This window comes from Psammomys obesus, unplaced genomic scaffold (genome assembly GCF_907164565.1).
Source record: "Psammomys obesus unplaced genomic scaffold, mPsaObe1.curated_primary_1811, whole genome shotgun sequence".
Lineage (NCBI taxonomy): Eukaryota > Metazoa > Chordata > Mammalia > Rodentia > Muridae > Psammomys > Psammomys obesus.
The window spans coordinates 7,043,377-7,067,432 of NW_026587556.1; the positions used below are offsets into that span (position 1 = coordinate 7,043,377).

General features: G+C 40.8%; 1 protein-coding gene across 5 annotated transcripts in view; it reads right to left on the reverse strand.

Moving 5' to 3' along the window:
• Cdk13 (cyclin dependent kinase 13) overlaps positions 1-16,093 on the reverse strand; it is an 86,586-nt gene extending 70,493 nt beyond the window's left edge. For all 5 annotated transcript variants that reach the window (XM_055603980.1, XM_055603978.1, XM_055603979.1 and 2 more), the window contains exon 1: positions 14,801-16,093. In XM_055603980.1, coding sequence (XP_055459955.1) covers positions 14,801-16,014 — 1,214 coding nt within the window. In that variant the 5' untranslated portion in view covers positions 16,015-16,093. The remainder of the gene's footprint in view (positions 1-14,800) is intronic.
• Positions 16,094-24,056: the final 7,963 nt, after the last annotated feature.

Below are 24,056 nucleotides of genomic sequence, written 5' to 3' on the forward strand. Positions count from 1 at the left end.
GAAGGAAGGAAGGAAGGAAGGAAGGAAGGAAGGAAGGAAGGAAGGAAGGAAGGAAGGAAGGAAGGAAGAGCTGGAAGAAGGTTGGAGAGTAGTGGGGAACACAGACTTTAGCAGCATAAAAAAAATGACTGTTGTACTTCTGAACTCACAGCAGCTGTGATCACCTCCAGGAAATATTAATACTGATGGACCCTAGCCCTTCCTGGAGATTTATACAAGGAAGATGGTTTCTGGGGAAGAAGTCAAAATTTCTTTAATCATGTAGACACTAATAAGGTACATATGTTCCTGTGAACAAATCCCCAGTCACAATTCCATACAAACACATAAACAACCCTGTTAACCTCATTGGCTTGCAAATGTAAGAAAGACATAAAGTGTAAGATGAGCTGGGAGGAAGCATGGGATAATAGAGGGAATTATTGGGAGTGGGTCAAGAGAAGAGGAGAGGAGCAGAGGAGATGGATATGATCAAAGTACATTATGTATAGTGTAGGAAATGTCCTAAGGACTTGCACACTTGTGCTTGCACCAAGTCTGAACACCCGAGTTTGATCCCCAGAATCCACATGGTATAAGAGAACTGACTCCCTATTTTCCTCTGATTTCCGCACTCTTGCTATGCCACATATGGGTGTACATGCTAGTACACACACACACACACACACACACACACACTTTTAAGATTTAACAATCATATTCTATATGTACCAAATGTTGGTATAGCCAATCTCATAAAATAAACACTAATAGACAAAAGGAAACAGCCTGGGGCAGAGAAAATACTAGTATGTGGCTTTACCATCCACTCTCAGTCATGCAGATAAGATGAGAGGAGACATACTATAGAGGAATTCAGTGCAGCAAGATGGCTGTGATCCAAAGATCTGTGATCTTTGATGAATCAGCTGGAAGGCAGACACATCCTTATACATAAACACCTTTAACCTCAAACAATGAAGGTAAAATTTGTATGAGGCCAAGCAGATCAATTCAGTGAGAAGCTGAGAGAAGCCAGTTTGAATAAGTCAACTTGCAGACAAGTTTGAACCAGAACAGCTGAGTTGAACCAGCCAGTCAGAGTTCAGAAAGAACTAGAAAGTATGAGCTTATTCAGCTGTAAACCTCAGAAGCTGAAAACATTTGAGGCCTAGAGTAGATTATATGGAGTCTATAAGCTTCCAGGACTAGGCTTAGGTTAGCAGATGGGGGCAGTAAGCCTCAAAGACAATTACATATGGAAAAGTTACTTTTACATCTACTCAGTTTGAGGGGCTTTTTGAAACAGTATGGGAAAGAAGAGTTTCCTTTTGGGACATCTGCTGAGGAGGAAGGTCAGCTGAGTGCTTTCTCTGGCTCTCTGAGCTGGCAGGCTTTCACCCCAGCATCTGGCTCCCAAGTCTTTATTGGTAAAATTGAACAATTGACATTTTGTTAAAAACAACAACATACCCTTGTAGATCCCTTGCAAGGATTACAAGTGTGGCCAGTAATGATACAATCCCAAAAAGCAATGAGTCACTTAAAAGATCAGAAAGGAAATTTTAAAACAAAAGCACAATTTAACAGAACCATTGTTTATTTAAAAAAAAAATCTAAGAATAAAATTTATAGATGAGTGTTCACGTTAAAACAAACAAACAAACAAACAAACTGGGTGAAGTGGTGCATTCCCATAATCCCAGTGCTCTGAGTGGCAGAGGCAAGTAGAGATCTCCGTGAGTTTGAGGCCAGCCTAATCTACGAAGTGAGTCCAGGACAGTGAAGGCTATACAGAGAGACCCTGCCTCAATAAATAAGTAAGTAAATAAATAAATAAATAAACAAATCAATAAATAAACTGAATAAGCATCAAATCACCTAATGATGGACTTTATGACCTTTAAAAAAAAAGCCAACTCTAAAATTAGTAGATGGAAAGAATGAATACAGATCACGGTGAAAATTAATGAGATAGGAGACTAAAGCACAGTATAAAGAACTAAGGAAACAAGGGTGGGTCACCTTTGATAATGCAGTGAGTTCAAGGCCAGCCTAGGCTACATGAGACCTTGTCTCAAACAATAAGAAATTAACATAAAAAAAGAAATCAATTAAACAAAGAATTAGTTCTTTGACAATAGTGGGGCAGGAGAGATGGTTCTGTGGTTAAGAGTATCTGCTGCTTACCCATGAGGACCTAAACTCAGATTCCCACCTACAACCCCAGCACTTCGAGAAATAGAGCCAGCAGGATCCCTGGGGCCACCAGACTAGTCAAAAAATGCAAGCACTAGGTTCAGGGAGAGACCCTGCCTCAAAGAAATAAGGCAAAAAAGTCATAAAGGATACCCAACTCCTCACCTCCACACTACACACACACACACACACACACACACACACACACACAACAGACAAACCCTTAGTCAAACTAACCAAAACGAAGACCGAAAATCCAAATTAATAAAATTAGAGGTGAAAAAAAATTTCCAACAAGCACTAAGAGACTCACTAACACTGACAACCACAGTCAAAAAATAAGATGTAAAATATAGGAGAAATGAACAAATTACTTCCTACATATACCAAAATTAGGAAGATATCAACAGGGCTGGAAAGATGGTTCTGCAGCCAAGCCTGACAAATGGAGTTCAATCCCTAGTTCCTCCAGGATGGAACAAAGAAGATAACTAACTCCTGCAAATACATGAAACACTTTCCCCCCAATAACAAATAATTTTTTCATAAAAATAGCTGTAAATAGGATAAACAAATCTACAACAAATAACAAGAATGACACAGTAGTAAGGAATCTCAGAAGGAAAGTCCAGAATGGCAAATTTACTGTTAAAACCTTTAAGGAAGTAACACCGAATACTCCTCATCCTATTCCATTAAAACAGCAAAGAAAGAAACACCAACAAACTCACTTTATTACTTAAAAAAATAAATTATGGCACAACAAAAGAAAATCACAAACTAGGTTTGATGACAAACTTAAACACAACTATATTCAGTAAAATAACTACATAAGCAATTCAACAATACATTAAAAGAGCATAAATATGCCAGGGACTGGCTGCACAATCCTTTAATCCCAGCACTTGTGAGAGGCAAGCAAATCTCTGTTCAGAGTTTCAAGTCAGCATGGTCTGCTAGTTCCAGGAAAACCAAGGCTACACACACACAAAAAAACCCTGTCTCAAGAAATAAAAAACATAAAAAATCATAAACAATAACCAAATTGGTTTCACTCCTTGAATGCAAGGATGGTTCAGTATATGTAATTCAATAAATACAATGTCACATAAATATATTCAAAGGCAGAAATCACTATATCATCTTAGTACATGCAGCAAAAAGGCCTTTGACAAAGTTCAACATCCCTTCATGATGTATCAGTAAAAACAGTCCATTCATAGTAACTTCAAATAGAAAATAATGAAATGTCTGGAAATTAACTCCTAGATCTGACACCTTCACAAAGACATGCATGCAAGCAAAACACCCATGCACATACATAGAAATAAAAAAATAAACAAATCAGTCCGATGAGTGAACAAAAGAGGAGACAGTTCTCAAGGGTTAGAAAGATGGCTCAGCAGTTAGCAGCGCTTGCTGCTTTTCCATATGACTTAAGCATACACACCTGCACATTAAAATTTTTTTAAAAATCCTTACTAACAAAAAGAAATACAAATATTCAAAATATTTTGAATTTTGAACTGAGATTTGTTTCTTGGGCTGGTACTCTCTCTCTCTCCTTTTTTTGAGACAGAGTCTGCTTGTCTCTGCTTCCTAAGAATTGAGATAAAAGTCATGCCACCATGCCTGACTCCAACAAATATTTTAAAAATATTCAACATCCTTAGCCAGTGAAACATAAACAAATTAAAATTACCTTAAGATTCATTTCAACTCACCCCACCCCTAACCCATCAAAATGGCTACCATCCACAAAGAACAGCAAATGCAAAGGAAAATCTAGCAAAAGAATCCTTTTGCACTAATGGTGGGAATAAAAACTGGTACAGCCACTATGGAATAGCTTTTTCTTAAACAGAAATAACTGAAACATACAAATAGTCTAGATGTTCATAAACAAAAGAAATGGGGGTACATACAAAAAACCACACAAAAGGATGTGTCAACATTTAGAAAGTAGATAAACCTGGAAATCACCACATAAAGCAAAATAAACCAGACTCAAAAACAAATAATCATGTTTTCTATCACTTGCAGAATCTAGACTAAAATGATGACATGTATAAGCAGAAATGGAGAGGCTCTGTGGCTGAAGAGGCCAAAAGGGAGAGAGAGGCACAAGATTGATGAGTCTCAGGCTAGCTTGGGCCACACCAGTAAGGTCTGGTCTCAAAAACAAACTGCAATCAAATTCCAAATTTTAAAATGAGAAAAAGAATGTAAGACATTTCTTTTTTTTTAAAAAAAAAAAAAGATATTCAAATATATAACTTAACTTCACAATTCCTCAAAAAAAATGTAAATCAAAACTGCACTGATACATTCAAGTAATAGATGGTTATAATAAAACATACTTAGTGGGTTTGATATAGAAAAAGTGAAGGTCCTCATTCAATGCCAGTGTAAAAATGATGCAGCTTCTCTGAGAAACAGTGTGTGGTTCCTCAAAATATTAAAAATTACATGACCCAACAAATCTCAGGTGTACATCTCAAAGAAGTGAAAACACACTCAAAACCTTATACAAAAAAGGATAATAGGAACATAAATTTTTTTTTCTGGTTTTTTAAGACAGGGTTTCTCTGTGTATAACCCTGGCTGTCCTGGAACTCACTTTGTAGACCAGACTGGCCTCAAACTCACAGATCCTCCTACCTCTGCCTTCCAAATGCTGGGATTAAAGGCATGTACTACCACCACCCAGCAAAAGGCATGAATCTTAATAGTGAAAAAACTAATAGCCCAGATGTCTATTAACAGTAAAATGTAGTGTTCTCTATATAGCAGAGTATTAGTTGAGCATAAAATGAAGTGAAGTATTAATACATTACACAACACGGGCAAACCCTGAAAACCAGTCCAAAAGACCATGTAAGATATTATTTCGTTTAAATGAAATATCCAAATTATATAAATCTATAGACATAAGGTAATGATGCTAAAAGCAGGAGGAGGTAGAAATATAGTGAATGTCAATGCTAATAATCACGGGGTTCCTTCAGGGGTGGATAAAATGCTCAAGATTTGATGGTGAAGAATCTAAAACTCTAAGAATGTAGTGAAAATTAATGAGCTAAACAATTTAACAGCAATTCCACAGCTAGGGAGAGCTATGCTCCACCTGCTTCAGATAAAAGCTAAAACTGGATGAAAACTGAAGTTCAGGAGCTCAAGGCCAGCATAAGCAAAATAGGAAGAACTTGTCTCAAAAAACTTGTAAGGAAAGTAAAATAAATAAAAGATTAAACTGTGTGGAATGTAAATCACATCACAATAAAGACATTATTTTAAAAACTACAAAATAACAAAAGTTTGTACTTAGTCTAAAAGTGTGCTTCCTTTCCTTTAAAGGTTCCTTAAACATATTAAAAAAAAAAAAAAACACATAACTAACATCTTACACATTTGCTGTCACTAGTTTTAGTCGACTGAGCCTCAACTCAGTAGACTAAACTAAATTTTGTTTTCATGTTTCACTGAACCATGACCTGAGATATTTTTAAAGCTAAAAAAGAAAGGTGGTCAAAGCAGCAGGAAACTGTGTCTAATTTGCACATTATACTTATTAGATTCTCTGGTCATTTTAGACCTTGTTTACCTTAAGACATTTACACAAATGGTGGTTGCTGATGACCATTTTCACGTCTAAATCCGGTCAGTATCACTTGCTGGATACTTTGTCATATAGTGTGCTAGATGTTAAGAGCATAAACTTTAAAAAAAAAAAAAAAAACTCACTGGATATAAAATCAAGTGGCTGAGATAGATAGATAGATAGATAGATAGATAGATAGATAGATAGATAGATAGATAGATAGATGCTCAGACTATGGAAGCCAGGTGTGGACAAGTCAAAATACTGACAAAGAAATAGCATATATAAAGAATAAAATACTATTTGGCCTTATAAAAGAAGGAAATCCAGGCTGAAGAGATGGCTCAATGGTTGAGAACATGTACTGCTCTTCACTGGGCAGCCCACAACCCCTCCTCTAACTCTAGCTTCAAGTGATCCAATATCCTTGGACTTCCAGGTGTGCTATACAAGCACACACAGAGACAGAATCATATATACATAATTTAAGGTAATAATAATAATAATAATAATAACAATAATAATGTACTTTGGGGAGTTGGAGATATGGCACAGCACTTGCGAGTGCTTGCTGCTCTTGGCAGAGAATTCAAATTTGGCTCCTGCCTGCAATTCCAACTCCAGAGGATTTGGTACCCTCTTCTGAACTTTCATGCACGCATGTGCACACATACACACACAGGGGAACAGGGTGGGATAGGAGGACAGACAGACAACAAAATCTTTGGAAAAAATAAGGAAATGCTGTCATGTATAATAACGTGGATAAACCTGGAAAGATTAAAGTGAGTGAGTTGTACACAGAAGAACAAATGACCTACGACTTCAGTGTTGAATACAATCTAAGAGACAAGTCTGCCGTTATTACCTTACCAAATGTTTCTGAATGTCTATAGAAGCAGAGTGTGGGATGGTATTTAACAGAGGTCTTAGGAAAAGGACAGACAGGGAAAGGAGAAATGCTCATCTAAGTTAATAACATTTCAGTTAAGAAAAGTAACAGTAATGATTTCACAAAATGATGATTATATAGTAGTGTTGTAGATATTTCAAAATTGCTAAGGGGAGATTTCATATAGGAGTGGTAACGCTCACTTCGATGGAGTCCCAGGGAGTCAGAAAGGTCAGAAAGTGAGAAAGCACTGGGGAGGATTGAGGACTGGGTGTTTTCAACACACAAACATGTGAGGCAATAGATTGTTAAATTATCTTGAAGCTCATATTGTTCCTCACAAATACACACAATCACTACTTATGGATTAAAAATAAAGTGTAGCCAGGCATAATGAATGCTACATAATCCCTGTAATCCCCAAAACTCAGGAGACAAAAGCAGGCAGATAACTATGGGTTGGAGCCTAGCCCAGCACTAGAACAGCTACTGAACACAGCAATGCCCCATCTCAAAACACACACACACACACACACACACACACACACACACACACACAAAACCACTAAGATGGCTCAGTACATAAGAGTGCTTGCCATCAAGCCTGACTACCTGAGCCCAATTCCCTGAACCCACAAGACAAAATAAGTAAAACCAACTTATCCAAGTTGTCCTCTGAACTCTACAAGCAAGCACGCACTGGCACATGAATGCACATAAACACACACATACACACAAAGAAAATAAATAATAATAAATTTACAACAACAAAAAATGTTAATCAAAATGTCAAAAGTAAACAATCATGTATTTAGATTTAGGCAAGGGCTGAACTGAGTCACATGCCTACCCCTAAGGTAATTAATTTAAGAATACTTACAAAGACTGGGAAGATAAATGGCTCAATTGTTAAGGGCTCTAGCTGTTCTTACAGAAGAATCAAGTTAGGTTCCCAGCACCCACAAAGCAGCTCACAACTATCTGTATGTAACTCCGGGTCCAAGGTATCCAATGCCCTTTTCTGGATCCCTAAGTAATAGGCATTCATGGATGCACATACAATACATGCAAGCATGACATATATACACATAAAAATAAATCTTAAAAGAACACTTTCAATTTCATACATTTCTGTAATAACTGAAAATTCTACTATGAGCTTCTATTGTCTATGTAAAAAGATAAAAAGCAGTATCAAAAAAATTACCCTATAAAGAAACCCTGTCTCAAAAACCAAAAAGAGAAAGAGAAAATTACTCCCAAAGAGGTAAAAAAAAATTTACTCTTAGATACTATGTTAAGTATCAAAGCAACCCAGTGAAAGTGCCCCTGAGTAGCTGAAAATAGAGCAACAAAAGACTGGGGAGGAGGGTAACCCAACGGCAACTTTCATTTCCTTTCTCTACCCTTTTCATGTAAATTCCCTATTTTACTAACATGTTGCCCTCTAATACACATTCAGATTACCAAGTCAACCCACAATTTACAAGTTTTTATTTCACTGCAGTAAAAGCAGTAATGTTTCTGATTCCAGCTTGGTACTTTTGCTCACAACATCCACTTCAAAGTTTATAAATCTCCATACATGAGATAAAGACAACCCAAAACAAAAACAATAATCACTACCACCAAAAAAGAAAAGAAAAAGAAAGTGATATCCACAAGGGGGCTGGGGAGAGATATACCAAAACAGGGAAAAGGGTTGGGATTACCTTATATAAGAGTATTAAGCAACATTCACTTTCAACTGCTTTTTCAGAAATAACTGTTTTTAGGGTTTCAAATAAAATTAAGTATGCTCAGAAACTTCCTCCCATAAACAAATGATTTTCCTGGTAAGTACAAGATACTTACCATATACGAGTAGGTCTGAGTTTTTATTTACATGAAAGTGACTGAGCACTCTGTTCATTTTCCAGTAAATTAAGAGTTCTTTTTCATTTTTGGGTGGGGATCTCACTATGCAGTCCTGCCTGGCCACAAATTAAGATATCCACTTGCCTCTGCCTCTCAAATGCTGGAATTAAAGGTATGTGCTAACATACCTGACTGGGATATGTTCTTGTTTAAAAAGAAAAAAAGAAGTGTTCAGTTTATTGTGTATGTTTAAGTGTGGGCACTTAGACCATGGCATGTGAAAGTCAAAGGACGATCTTCCAGAACCTGTTCTCTTCTGAACAAATGCAAGCCCTGTACAGTAAATACTTTTCCCACTAGTCTCTCCCTATAAACCACAATTACTTACACAAACCTATCGAACATGTGAACCGAAATGACAAGTTTCAAGGTGGCACTGTACACACTGGTTTGAGTACTCCGTGAAAAAGAAAAGGGGCAGGCAGCTAAGGAGTTAAGCCACTCCCACCAAATGCATCTCGAAGATTTGTCCTTTTGCTCACAGTCTGGTAGGGACCAACAAATGCAGTCAGCCATTAACTAAGGGAGAATGCAGGACTTTTAACACCTATGTCCACAGCAAAAACAAAACAGACTGCTGTGAGGAGCACGGGGGGGGGGGGGGGGGGGGGAAGCAATCAACATGTTAAGGTCTGAGATAGAGTTCTGAATGCAAATAAACAGCAAATATGAAAAAAAAAGTTTTCAGTCTCTTCTACCTTTTCAAGCTCAGAGAACAGTTATCAGGGAAACACTAAAAAATAAAAGTGATTGAAAATAAGAGTCCTAGATGGGCAGGTGGCACACACTTGTAATCCCAGTACTCGGGGAAGGAGAGGGAGCCGGATCTCTGGGAGTTCGAGGCCAGTCTGGTCTACAAAATGAGTCCAGGACAGCCTTGGTTACGCAAAGAAACCCTGTCTTGAAAAACAAAAAAGAAAAAGAAAAACAAAGAAAAAAAAGTCCTGATAAAATGGGGTCAGATCATTAAAAGCACTAAGTCACAATGTATCACAACGTTTATACCCAATCTTAAAAAAGAGAGACACTATTTAACCATGTAGCAAGAAAACTTCCCTAATAAACCATGGACCGAAAAGGACGGGAGAAGACAGTCAGTGTTAATTTATTCCTAGTGTTCAAGATGCTATGGCAGGACTGTACTGAGTACAAGGCCAGACATTGCTACTGAGTGAGGTCTTGTTTCAAGAAACTGAAAAGGATAGGGGAGGGTGATGACAAAGTGTAATAATGACAGCCTAAATGAGAGCGCAATAGTGTAAAAGTGCCAGGCAAGCCTTTAAGCGCAGCACTTGGGGAGGCAGTGGCAGGATCATCTCAGTGAGTTTGAAGCCAGCCTGGTCTACAAATCAAGTTCCAGGACAGCCAGTTACACAGAAAAAAAAACCTGTCTGGAGGGTTGGCAGAGTTAGGGTAAGAGTGTGGGATGACAACAACAAAATTTTAAAATATAAATATTAGTATTAGAAGGAAAGAAAGTTAATGAGGAGTAAACAGGTGAAAATGCAAAGACTCACCTGAGAAAAGAGCAAGACACAGGCCCATCTTCTTAGAATGAAAAGAAGGACCACAACTTTTGGAAACTTTCTGCACTTACTCAGTATCTTACATTTCTGGTATTTTGTCTATGAATTACATATCAAACCAGACGCATTTTATAACAGGTTTTTTAAGAAGCCTCAAATATTCTAATTTCACATTATTTTGAACAGCAGTTGTAAGAATAAATAATCTTAACCAAGTGCCCCATATAATAGGTGAGTTGGTAAACACCAGTGACTTCACTTATCCCTATTCAGGTCCAGTCATTGGATTCTGCTTAGCCTTGATAGAGCCTCTACCACTGGAAGACACAACCAGCTATACACACACAGTTCATCCTACTGATGGAAATTAACTTGACTTCAGTAACTTCAGGTCAACACCTCCTGCAGCAGATATGTCATCAATAACTAATTACTACCTCCAAAATATATTTTTGGCCTATCTTGTAAAGACAAAATAGAAGAGCCACTCAAAAATTTAAGCTTCCTCATTGTTCTATAAAACTACAATTGACTGGATGGCGCCAGTCCTGGAATGCTTGTTGTGTAACAAGCCAGAGGACCTGAGTTCATCCCAAGCACCACAAAAAAAAGAAAAAAGAAAAAGAAAGAAAGAAAAGAAAAAAAGTTAATAAAAATCACAATCAAGCTGATGAATTGATGAATTTTGTTTCCTGTATTTCCAGGCATGGTCTCAATGTAGACTATGCTAATCATGAGTAACTCCTGTCTCTCAACATCCTGAGCACTGGTTACGAGACCAAACCATACTCTCTGCTTAGAAATTTTCTCTAAAAAAAAAAAACTTTAGGGCTCAGTGATTAAAAGTACCAGCACAGTGGTGCAAGCCTGTAATCGAGCACTTGGGGAGGCAGAGGCAGGTGGATCTCTGAGTTCGAGCGCCAGCCTGGTCTACAAAGCAAGTCCAGGACAGCCAAAGATACACTGACAAACCCTGTCTTGAAAAAACAAAACAAATAAAAGCACTTTTTGCTCTTTACAGAGGGCCCAGGTTCAATTCCCAGGACTCAAGAGCAGTTCACAACTGTCTGTAACTCTGGGCAGGGCATCTGACACCCTCTTCTAACCATGTGACCTCAGCAGGCACCAGGCCATCATGTGGTACAGAGTCATGTATGCAGCAAAGCACCCATAAAATAAAATAGTTTTAAGTTTAAAAAAAAAAAAAGTTTAAAATATTGGGGGAAACGGTCAGAGAAAAGAAATGGACACTTAAGTACCCTTAAAAGGGTACTTTCACAAAACAGGTCAGGATACTACAAGTAGCTAATGAAGTTGAACACATCTCAATATTGAGAACTTTCAAATCAGGTTAGGGTTTTAATCCAAACTGTCCTTGATGAAAATCACTTAAGTCTTTGAAACACTGATTTTCTAGTCCATCAGGGGGAACTCTCACAAGTATTATTCTGGTGTATGTTATACATTTATCAATGCCTACCACAGAGTTCCAACACTAGACTCAGCACCCATTTCCGTGTATTAACACACTTCACATTTGTATAGGCTTATCAAGAAGACGAAAGAATTCACACCCCTCAACAATCACAAAGTAAAGAAAAACACAGCAGGCTGGGCAGTGGTGGCACACACCTTTAATCCCTGCGCTCAGGAGGCGGAGGCAGAGGCAATCGGATCTTGGAGTTTGAGACCAGCCTGAACTACAGAGCACAAGACAGAATCTGTCTGGAAAAAACAAAAAGGAAAAATACAATAAACACCTTATGAGGAGAAATTAGGCTAGGAAGACTGATGAAATGAAATGTGTTAGCTGAGGAATGAAGACACAAATGCAAACAAAGAACAGGTTGTAAGGCAGAAGCCCTAGAACATAAAGAATTTATTCTATAACTAAGTCATGCTCTTACCATGATTTCAATACTATTTTGGGTATGGACACATGTCCTTTAAAAATCTATATTGGTAACTCATTAGTAAGTGGACTTGCAAAATGTCATACTGAAGGTTCTTATAGCATGGCACATGGTCCATATTAATTATGTATTCAAATGAAGCAGGTAATCCAGAATCACAGTGGTAGTTTCTATGTTCAGTCAACTCTATCGCCCCTTCACTTACCTACTCAAGATTATTAAGAATATATACCCACCCAAATACAGTGCTGGCATAAGGAATTCAAGAGAGGGCAAGATAAGCCAGAGGCCTCTGTGGAGTTTATAATCTCCTCTACTGGTTAAAGAGCCAGTCATCTGGCTCCACTAATACACCTAGAAGTAAATAAAACTTTCTGCACCTTGCTGGACAAGTGAACTCATGTTCCTCTACAGTTATGTACATTTGCTATTTTTCTAAATCTTGTTTCTCAAATTACTATTTTAGCCATCAATTCTGGTCCCCAAATTTTAAGCAGGCATTTGACAAGCAACACAATGCATAAACAAACAAACAAACAAAAAAGCCAAACAAAAAACCTGAAGACCATACTCATAATAAACATGTTTTTTAAAAATACAAGCTTTGGCCCATAGAAGACTTGAAAACGTAACAACTATCTTCCATGTTTCAAAGAACTAGTAAAAAAATTTATTCTGTGTACCATTCCAAAGCATTGTAGGTTAAAAAAAAAAAAAAAAAATTGGATGTGGATTTCTGTTTCCATATGAAGATGTTTAATAATTCAAACTATTCACAATTCAACCACTTTAGATTTCTTTAGAGCTTTATACTTTATAAAGGCACTTTTTCATTTATCCCTTGAAATAATAAAAAAAGACAAGTATTACGTATTATGTTTTAGCAAACTAAGTCTTTAATGGTTTTGCTTAAAAACTCAACAAATCATGGAAAAAAAGAAACTGGGCATTGTTTGAACTCAAGTCTAACACAGACTGCCCAAAAATAATGTGTTCCCACCTAGTGATGTATTCAGGTATGAACCACATGTCCAGCTGTCAGAAATGTTGGCCAAGTATTACTGAAAAAGCTTCTTCCAAAATCAGCCCTTTGGAAATAAAGCTGGTCAATACACACACCACAGAAAGACTCCCACTCCCTAGAGAGTGGGCTTTCTAAATGCTAGCTTTATGAGGACAGTAACTTTGTCTTCACTGCAACACTTCAGTGCCTAAACTATCACTGGCTTATATGTGCTCTTAGCTATCTGTTAGGCATACTCAAGCCTTATCATACAAACTCTATTATATATTATCCACTTAGCAACAATGTGGAACAACAAACCTTACTAAAAACACAAACCAGAAACACAAACCCACTGTTAAAATTGCCATTACACACTTAAATTGCTATATAAAATTATGAAACTTAACCTAGCCCGTTTACAAAACAAATTGAATTGCAGAAAACAAAAACTATTTGGCAAAGATAAAATATCACAAGTAAAAAGTAACATCATATAAAAAGCATTACAAGTTAAACTTGCTCTGAAAGTTGTCAATTGCAAATCTCTTAAAACTGGCATTTTTATGTGTACTCAAAAACTGTATAAAGAAAGGTACACATATCATTTGGTTTAAAGGCTTTCTACTCACAACTTTATACAGTTAGTAAAAGAGATTTGCAAAATTCACAGATGCAAACACTGCACTAAGTGGCCAGCATAACCAGTTCTTACAGATATTCATCCACTAGGCATTACCAAAACCTTAAGACAAACAGAAAAATAACCCCAATCCTAAGGCTAGCTTACAATACCCCTAAATCAAAAAGCCTAAAAGCCCAGATATGTTAAGAAATATAGAACCTGCAAGGCCTACAAACTACCAACAGATACGTACGTATCAATACACTCACATTTTGAGACTTATTACGGCATAATAACAGCTATTAAAACTTTACTCCAATTTCCCTAGATTAAAATATCTCTGCAAAAAATTCTGAACACACATTCATTAGGATTATCATTACTATTTAAAAGGCCTAACTAACTTTACAATGAGCAGTTTCAGGTTTATAGTGGCCTGAAAAAGTACTAATTCACTCAGTTACACTATACCACTATGTCCATTTATAATATTGGCAACTGGATATGGAACGTAACTGTCAATTTTTTTCCTCCTTTTTAAAACCGTGACTCTGAACAGGTAAACAGCTACCCAACACAACAGTATCTCAAATATAATTTCTTTCCTCATCTTCAAACTCTATTCCTATCAACGTCTTCGTATGTCGAGTATTAAATTTCACAAAAGCTGCTTTTCCAAACATCCCCGTATTCACAACCTAAAACATATGCAATCCTTTTCTCACTCTGACACCACCACCTGATTCTGACCGCTCTTGACAATTTAAGTTCCTGCACTGCAGTCCAGCACTAAATCAACAACAAAGTAACCTTTTCTCCAAACAGGTTTCAGAAGTAGTAAGAGAAATTAAGACACTCCTAGGGTTTATCCAAACTAGCAATGCTGGAAGAGGAGAGCAGTTTGCAGAAACCTGCTAATAGTTAAAGCAACAAGTTAAAAAACTTTGAACTCTAAGAATAGTCCCTGCTGCAGCTGGTCCCTTGTTCCCTCCGACCCCCACAGGTGTACACACCACCCCTCCCCGCTAGAATCCCTCCTCTGGTCCACAGCTCTGGTCTGGGAAGTGGACCAAGTGGACCAGAGGTGCCCCACCCAACTTTCCCTGCTTCCTAGGGGTGGGGGGTGGGGGGGCGGCAGGACTCACCTGAGCACTGGGCTGTAGGGACTTCGCGAGCGACGCCAGCTGCTGCTGCTGTACGGACTGGGGGACACGTCGCCGCCCCGCTCGTAGGAGCTGTGGCGGCTGTAGCTGGGAGAGCGGCGCCGGCTGTAGGGACTCGGGGAGCGCGGCAGCCGCCGGGAATAGGGACTGCTGCCACCTCCCGCCGGGCTGGGGGACTTGCGGCTCCGGAGGCTCTGCGAGGCCCTGTGGGACACCGGGCTTTCGTCCCGGCCTCCCAGCGGGCTCAGGGACCGCTGCCGCCGCCTGTAGGCCTTAGGCTCGCTCTTGTCCTCCCGGTAGGCCTTGGGCGGCTCCTTGTAGGCCGAGGGAGGCTCCTTGGACGACTTAGTCCTGCTGCGGTGGGCCTTGAGGTCCCGGTCCTTGCGGCTGCTGCTGCTGCTGGACGTGGCCGATGCGCTCTTGCGGCGGCCGCCGCTGCTGCTGCTGCTACCGCTCTTGGCGGCCTCCGTCCGTTCCTCGCCGCTGTGTCCGTGCCGGCTGCGGGCCTTTGAGGCCTCGCTGCCGCTGCGCGTCCCGTCCCGCCGCCGGTGCTCGCGGTGGCGCTCCTTGCTGCGGCCGCTGCTGCTGCGGCGGTCCCGGCGCGGCCTGCGCTCCGACCCCTCCGCGCGCCGCTGCGTGCCGGAGGAGGAGGCCGGACTCCCGCCGTTGCCCCCCGTTCCCCCGGCAGCCGTCGCCGCCGTTGCCGCGCTGGCGCACCCCAGCAGCAGCCCCTGCTCGGACTGGGAGCTCACATCCTCATACTCCACCAGCGGGGTCACACCCCCGCCGCTACTGGCACCGCCACCGCCGTCCTGCTGCGGCTGGGGCAGCGAGAAGACCCGGCGCTTCTCCGCCTCCTGCCCGGCGCGGGGCCCGCGGCGCCGCTTCTGCCGCCCTCCGGGGCGCCTCTTGCCTCTCGCCAGCCGCTTGACCTCCAGAGGGGGGCCCGGGCTGAAGCAGGAGGAGGAGGCCGCGGCGGCGGCGGCTGCGGCGGCGGCCGCGCCGGGGGCAGCCAGGAAGAGCAGAGGCGGCGGGGGCGGCGGCGGTTGCAGGAGCTGCGGCTGCAGGAGCGGCAACAGCAGCGGCGGCTGCTGAGGGGACAGGAATCGCCTCCGCTTGCGGCGCTCCTCCAACTTCTTCTCGGCCCAGCTCAGGCCCCCTCCTCCCCCCAGCGCCGTGTCCGAGCTGCTCGGCATCGCCTAGAGCCCGCCGCAGAGTGCGGCGAGGGTGCGGCCTCCTCCGGGGTCAGACCCTGGCCATGTCCCCCGCCGGGAAGGGGACGGCAGCGGCCACGGAGGGGTAGCGAGTAGCAGGGCCGGCCGGGAGCCGCGCCACGATAATCCGGGTCGGGACGCGCGTCCCCGCTTCCAGTCGCGGTGTGTGCGCAGCGGCCTCCGGGCCTGGCGCGGGAGGATCCTGTCCTCGGCAGAACGCCGGCCGCGCCGGGCGGCGGCGGCGGCGGCGGCCTCGGGCTCCGGCGGCGCAACGCGGAAGTGCCACCGCGGGCCGCGCTTCACTCCATCGTCCTGACGTCGGGGGCGAGCTCGCGGGGAGGGCAGTGGGCGCGACCGCAGCACGCCTCCGTCGCCCGCCGCTGCGCGTCCACGTCGTCCTGTGGCGGCGGCGGCGGCGACACCCCGCGGCGCTCGGACGGGCCTGGGCCTCGCGCCCCGAGGGCACTGCGCTCAGCTTCCGGAGCGGGGGCGCGGCCCGCTGTCCTCCGCCCCTCCACGCGGGCCCCGCGCGCGCCGCTCGCCCCTCCCTCCGCTCCGCGCTCTCCCCGCGGGAGGGCGACGCGACTGGCTGGCGGGCCCTCACCCGCACCACCCACTCGTCGCGCTCCTCGGGCTTTTCCCCTAAGCCCGACGCTAGGGCCGGCGGCGCGCACGCTCGTCACGTTCCGGAGCGCCGCTGGGGAGTGGCGGCGCCGTCGAGGGAGGTGGGAACGTGGGCTCTGCGCGGCAGCGTGCTCGCTCCCGCCTGGACCCGGGCCGTCGCCGGAAGTGACGTGCGGAGAGCCGCTCTGCTTCCGGCAGGGGTGGCACGGAGGAGCGGGGTTAAAGAAAGGAGAGGAGGCGTGGGTCGTGCTGCGTTGTCGCTGGAGGCGCTCCCGGCCGCGCCAGCCATGGTGCTCGTTGCTCGCCTCCAGTGAAAGGTCAAGGCAGGACCCGGGGGAACCTTGACAACTACCCTTAGCGCAGCCTCGGGATTGGAACAGCTGTGAGAGGAGACGAGACTGCCCGCAGAGGGCGAAGATGACGTTAGCCTCACTAGACTCACGTACGCCCAAGTTCAAGGACCCACCGTAACCTAAAAATATACTTGGTGATCGTAGCTTCGAGCTTCCGCGGCACCGAAGTTCCCTTTTTTAAAAGTCTTAACTCAGTCTTGAGAATAAGCCAAATGTCAAGATGGACTGCTGAAAATCCCAGGGACCTTGAAAACATCTTGCCGTAATGGGGGGCGGGGGGGGGCGGTGCTCTCTTTGTACTTTCACCTTTATTTCTAAACCTATGAGGCTGTCAGCTACATGATGCCCTCACGTCGCATCTCTTGCCTTAAGATTGTCCTTCAGTTAGAGGCTACGCATTCAGGGTAATTAGATTAAAATCTAAATGGCATACTGGCTTTGGAAAGAGGCTGAGCATACTGCTCAGTGGTTACATATAGTTATTCCTTAACAAATTTATTAGTTCAGAGCATCAGCTGGTTCACAGTTCTTAAACACTTAGTAATTTAATCAGGTTGACATCAGGTATCACAAACATGGAAACTCAGACCTAACAGTTTACACAAGATACAGGAATAGGTTTGAAATCGAGTTATTTCTGACAAAGACGAGCCTGAATGGATCACCCAGAGGGACCTTCTACACAGCAGGGGGAAAAGAAAAGGGTACTGGAAAATTCTACAAGTATGTTGCCTAAAGCAAATTTCTTCTTGACAGCATTGTTAACTCGCACTTCTTAGTAAAGACTACTCAGAGAATGGCTTTTTTGGAAAAATAAGATCAACTGGCCCCATCATGCTGCTTTTTAAAGCCTAGTGCAATGGCATATATCTATTCCCAATACAAAAGAGGCTGAAACAGGACAAGACAATGATGAGTGCCCACATAATAGCAACGCCCCTCCCACACAAAGATAAATAAGCCTGGAGTAGAACAGAGGATAATGTTTGTATAGCAGTAGAGACATAAGCTCTAGCATAAGCTACTCCACCTAAAAATCATCTGTTCTTGTCCCTAAAAAGAAAACTTGATCCGAAGTAAATGTATTAAGTAACTAGTCCAGGCTGCAAGCAGAGTCCAGGCTGCAAGCAGAAAACAATGAAAATATTTTAGTGGGGTTCTTCCACGTTTCCTCAGTAATTCTTTCTTTGAAAAAAATAGATAAATGGAGCATTTTAAGTTCCCCAGAGATATTCACCCACTTGCTTGTAAATGCTTTTGATAGGATTCAGTCTCCAAAACAATGGAAATGATCTTTAAATCAGGTGTTTCTGTAAGAATACCTGCTACCTGCATAGAAAAAAAAAAACTTAACTTGCCACTTGGAACTCCTATGAATGTATGTGTGCTGTTAGTGTATTTCTCATGTAGTTATTCGTGTTTTTATTGACTCATGATTTTAAAAATATTTTTCTTTGTTTATCTGACAGGTCATTATCATACCACAAAGGTTGTTCTTTATAGTTTGGGGCTGGGCGACGAGGGGGTCTCTGTTATTAAGAGAGTTTGTCTAGTATGCCAAAGCCTGGGGTTTGAGTGCCAGCCACATAAAACATGGGAGTGGATGCCTACGATGTAGGTAGGTAGGAAACTACTATGCAGCTTTGGTGTAGTGTTGAAGATTATCCACAGTTAAACTAGAAAGGCTATTAAAATACAACCTTCCAGTAATAGATTTGGTTTACATATTTTAACCAAACAAAATATTAAAACAGACTGCATAAAAAGGCAGATATAAGAGTGCAGTTTTGGCACTGAAGAGATGATTCAGCAGTTAAAGAGCATTTGTTTCTCTTTCAAAAGACCTGGGTTCAGATCACAAATCCACAAGGTAGCTCACAACATCCTGTGGTTCAAAAGAACCCAATGCTGTCTTCTGGCCTCTGAGGGCTCACACATAAATAAAAGATAAAAATGTTTTTTGAAAATCAAATTTCAGTTACATTAAAATGGGACTAAGAGGTTTGAAAACCCAATTCCAGCACTTTAAAAATAAAGGCAGGAGGATCAAAGTTCAATGTCAGCCTTAGCTACATAACAAATTCAAGACTAGCCTAAAACACAGGAGGCCTGATCTCCTGTTAGGGAGGGAGGGGGCTGTGATATTGCAGAAAATAAAACAAATCTCTAGATATTTGTGTTTTGTAACAGTTTTGTTGTTTTGAGGTAGGGCTTCTTTATGTAACCTTGGCTGTCCTTGTAGACCAGGCTGGCTTCACAAATCAACCTGCTTCTGCCTCTCAGGGTACAGAAATTAAAGTTATGTGACTAGCAAAATAAATGATGTTTTTTTCTTCATTTCCTTTCTTCATTTTATTTATCTATTTAAAGTCCAGGCTGGCCCACAATCTTAGAATCCTCCTGCTTTTGCCTCGTAAGTCCTGGAGTTATAGGAGCATTTGGGTTTTTTCATTTGTTTGTTGTAATTTTCTCAAATTCCATTTCTGATATAGCAAAAAATACCAGTAGATTTTTTTTAAGTTCTTTGCAGTTTCCACCAATTTCTAAGAGTATAAAAGTCCTTTGTCAAATGCTACACAAAATCACAGACATAAAAACTTAATCGTTGTCTTCAAGCTTGTAAATGGTACACAGTTCATAACTAGGCCACAAACTTCACTCCATGATCCTGTAAATAATAATTTTTACAGTATCTGTCAATATCGATTCTCCTTTAGAGGGGTTGAATGGTTTACACTTTTTCTTAGTCTTAAAAAAAAAAACTAAACCCTTAGCCTTCTTATTCTCCATCACAAAAAAAAAAAAAAATAGACATCATCATATTACTATTTAAATTAAGCTGAGGGAACTTTTGAATAAGTGAAGATTCGATGGTGTTTACTGAACACATAGTATGTACCACATTCTATGCTAAATATTTTCTCATTTAATACAGCAGCACTTATAAGATAACCATGTTCTAGGGTTTTCCAGGAGTGCTCCTGGTTAACACTGCTTCTTCACATTAATAGAACTCCCTTTCAATCATGAGTTTTTCCTCCTAGATATAAATCACCATGTCCAACTTCCTGTAAAAATTACCAACAGTTTACAAATGAGAGTAAGGCACACAGAAACTGGCCCAAAGTATACTTTTAGTATGATCCATTGTTCTGTCCAGACTTGAGGAACATGCTCTTCAAGAGTGCTAGTGGTTTTACAATGACGTTACTGCCCCTGGACTTTATACTGAGCCAGTGGTAGTAATATAGTCCAGAATTAAAATAGGAAAGAATAGCTTCTATACCTTAAATGTTTCCTTCAAAATTCAATGTGCTAGAAAGTCAATTCTCAAATCAGATGTTAATGGTAACTGAAGACAGGGCCTTTGGGAGGTAATTAGAATTAGACAAGGTCACAAGAGCTGACTCCCATGATGAAATTGGTAGCTTTAATTTTTTATTGCTTAGTTTTAAATTTTCTTTTCATTGCCTTTTGATTTGTTTATGTATGTGTATCTTTGTGTGTGTGCACCAGGCAAGTTTACATAAGGAAACCCTGTCTATAAATAAATAAATAAATAAATAAATAAATAAATAAATAAATAAATAAATAAATAACAAAAGCAATTTAAGGTAGCAAGAAAGGGCTTATTTAGGTTCTAGGGTAAAATCTATTATTGTGACAAGCCGTAGTACAGGAACTTGAGTTCACAAGCTGGTCACATTGCATCCACAGCCAAGAAGCATAGAATAATGAAAGCTTGTGCTCAGCTCATATTCTCTTTCTCCCCTACTTCCTCCTTTCTCTAAAGCACAGGATCCTAGAACAGCGAATGGTAAGATGGTGCGTTCCACCACAGCAGGTGAGTCCATATCAGTTGACCTAATAAGATAACCCTCCATACACATGCCCACAGGCCCCTTGGCAGGTGTTAGCAATTGAGATAACCTTCACAACTTCTTATATGAGTAATGGTTTGATTATAAACAATATCCCGAGTTAGGCCACCCATAGTGGCTCATATATGCCTGTAACCATAGTATTTGAGGTGTGGAGGCGTGTTTGAGACTAAGGTAGGCTGTGTGACACACTATCCCCCTGAAAAAACATACAAATCGAACAGAATCCACAAAACAATATGTAGATTTTTTTTTTCTTTGTGGTGGTTATTCTTTCTGTTTGTTTGGTTTTTCAAGACAAGGCTTCTCTGTGTAGTTTTGGCTGTCCTGGACTCACATTAAGAGCACTTACTGACTGCTATTCCAAAGAACCTGGGTTCAGTTCTGTGTACCCACATGGCAGCTCACAGTTGTCTTTAAATCCATTTCCAGGTGATCCAATATCCTCACACAGATAAATATGCAAGCAAAAACACCAATGCACGTAAAATAAAAAAATTTTAAAAGGTGGACATGGCACCTCTAATATCACAATAATTAATTAGAAATAGCAACATCACTGTTTTTTAAAACATTTCTATGTAGACCACCAGTAACAAAGATCTAGAATATTCTGAATTCATTAATCCAGTTAATTGTAGCTCAGAGTGGTGGGAAACACCTCTAATCTCAGCATTTAGAAGGCAGAAGCAGAAGGATTGCAAATTCCAGAATGTGCTGCACAGTGAGATTCTGATGTTAGGAATAAAAGAAGGAAGGAAGGAAGGAAGGAAGGAAGGAAGGAAGGAAGGAAGGAAGGAAGGAAGGAAGGAAGGAGGGAGGGAGGGAGGGAAGGAAGGAGGGAAGGAAGGAGGGAAGGAAGGAAGGAAAAAAATGTGTTATGGAAGATGGGAGCACATGACCAGCTGCTAAGGCTATTTGACCCCCTGCCGTTCTGGATAAATTAGTGTTTTTAGTAAAGCAAACAAACAAACAAAAAACCCTCATGCTTCTGAGCACTTCCACCTGAAAGCAATTTACTGGGATGTTTGTGTATATACAGTAAATGTATATTAAGTGCTGTCAAAGTGGCTGCTAACATTGATGAGGGTCAGTTGCTCCATTGCTAGAGAGACCGAACAATGTAAGAATACTTTGAGGGATGAGGTCTACGTGATCATTTCTTAGTGCAAATGTGAAGTATTACTTGATTAGGTTATCTGGGTGGGACCATTCATTGGGCTGGGATCCTGGACTATAGAAAATGGAGAAAGTGAATAGAATACAGGTGTTCGTTGTTCTCTGCTCCCTTGTTGTAGATTAGATATGAACAGCTGGTCAAGCTACTGCCACTTTGACTTCTCTACCGTTATGGACTGTGCACTCTTGAACTGTGAGCCAGAAATAAATCCTTTCTCTCATATGATGTTTTTGTCAAGATATTTTATCACAGCAAGAGGAAAAGAAGCTAAGACAGTTAATTCAGCTGATCTGTACCTTCCACCCTTACTTTCTAAACCTCAAATCCAGCTAGTGTGTGAGTAGAAAAGAGCAAGTATAGCCTAAGGATGCATGGGTAAAGAAGACACAGAAGGGTATGGCTTATTCTGGATCATGTGGATTCACCAGACCAATTGTGGTCTAAAAAGACAAACAAAAAACATAAAATTGTTAAAAATTTGTTTAAGCATCATTTTCCCCTGATTTTCTTAAAGCCAAATGAAATCCTAAATATTTTGTTATAGCCCCTGATCCTCATCCTGCTTACAGAATCATTAATTAATAATAGAGTATATTAATTAATAATATAGTGATTATAAATCAAATATATGTAATACCATATAATATTATATTCTATATTATGTATTATATAATAATATATTAATAATGTAATACCTCTACAAGCTCATCTTAACTTGACTCAGAGTCATTCACATATGATGCTATAAACATCCATTCTTCAGAGATGATAGGAACATTAAGATTAGTTTTTTGCTTTTTCAGAAATAATTTTTGTAATTATTTTGGCAAATTTGTTAGCCAGAAACAGGACATATATTCTGTAAGAAAAACTACTGTCTCTGTTTTGCAGCTACATTGCACTAGATACATTAATTATAGAGATAAATCTATACACTGAAATATGTCATTTTTTAAACATTTTAGTGGAGTAAATATTTTCTTGATCATTAATTTCATGAGAAGGAACCCTATTAGGAGAAAGATTTTTAGGAATATTTGGAATTTCAACTACAAAAAATATCTTAAATTTAACTATATCAATGAGTATATTTGACTAAAGCAATAATATAATAATACACCTTTGTTTTATTAAAATTTGTGATAGGTAAAATCATTAACATCATAAAATGCAGCACTAGTAATACAGGTAACAGAAAATTAATCTCTATTGGAGTTTTTAACTAGCAGTATAAATCTTGTCTTATAAAACATTAGAAAGAAGTATTAGGGTTGGCATTTAAAAATGAATTCAATTTCCCGTTGTTGCCTAGGTGCTTTTCAGGAAGGGTGTCAAGACGGTTCACTGGAAAACACTTGCCTTCATTTGTTTGGTTCATTGTTTTGGTTTTTGAGATGGGGTTTCTCTGTGTAACAGTCTGGCTGTCCTGGAACTCACCCTGGAAGTCTGCCTGCCTCTGCCTCCCGAGTATTGGGATTAAAGTTGTGCACCACCACAACTAGATATCTACATGAGGAAGACACATTTGTATTCCAACTCTATACAGACTTTTTAAAACACACCAGAGACCAAATATAAGAGCTGAAACATGCAGTCTGGAGAAGTAAACACAGGATCTTTTGCAACTTCCAGTTAATATAAAACAAAACTACACTACGCAAATGAAAAAAACATACACAGCAAATGCAAAAATACTTACATTCCTAGGAGTGGTATAGCTGGATCTTGAGGTAGCACTATTCCTACTTGTCTGAGAAAGTGCCAGATTGATTTCCAAAGTGGTTGTACAAGTTTACATTCCCACCAGCAATGGAAGAGGTTTCCTCTTTCTCCACATCCTCTCCACAATGTGTTGTCATTTGAATTTTTGATCTTAGCCATTCTAATTGGTGCAAGGTGAAATCTCAGGGTTGTTTTGATTTGCATTTCCCTGATGACTAAGGATGTTGAGCATTTCTTTAAGTGTTTCTCTGCGATTCGATGTTC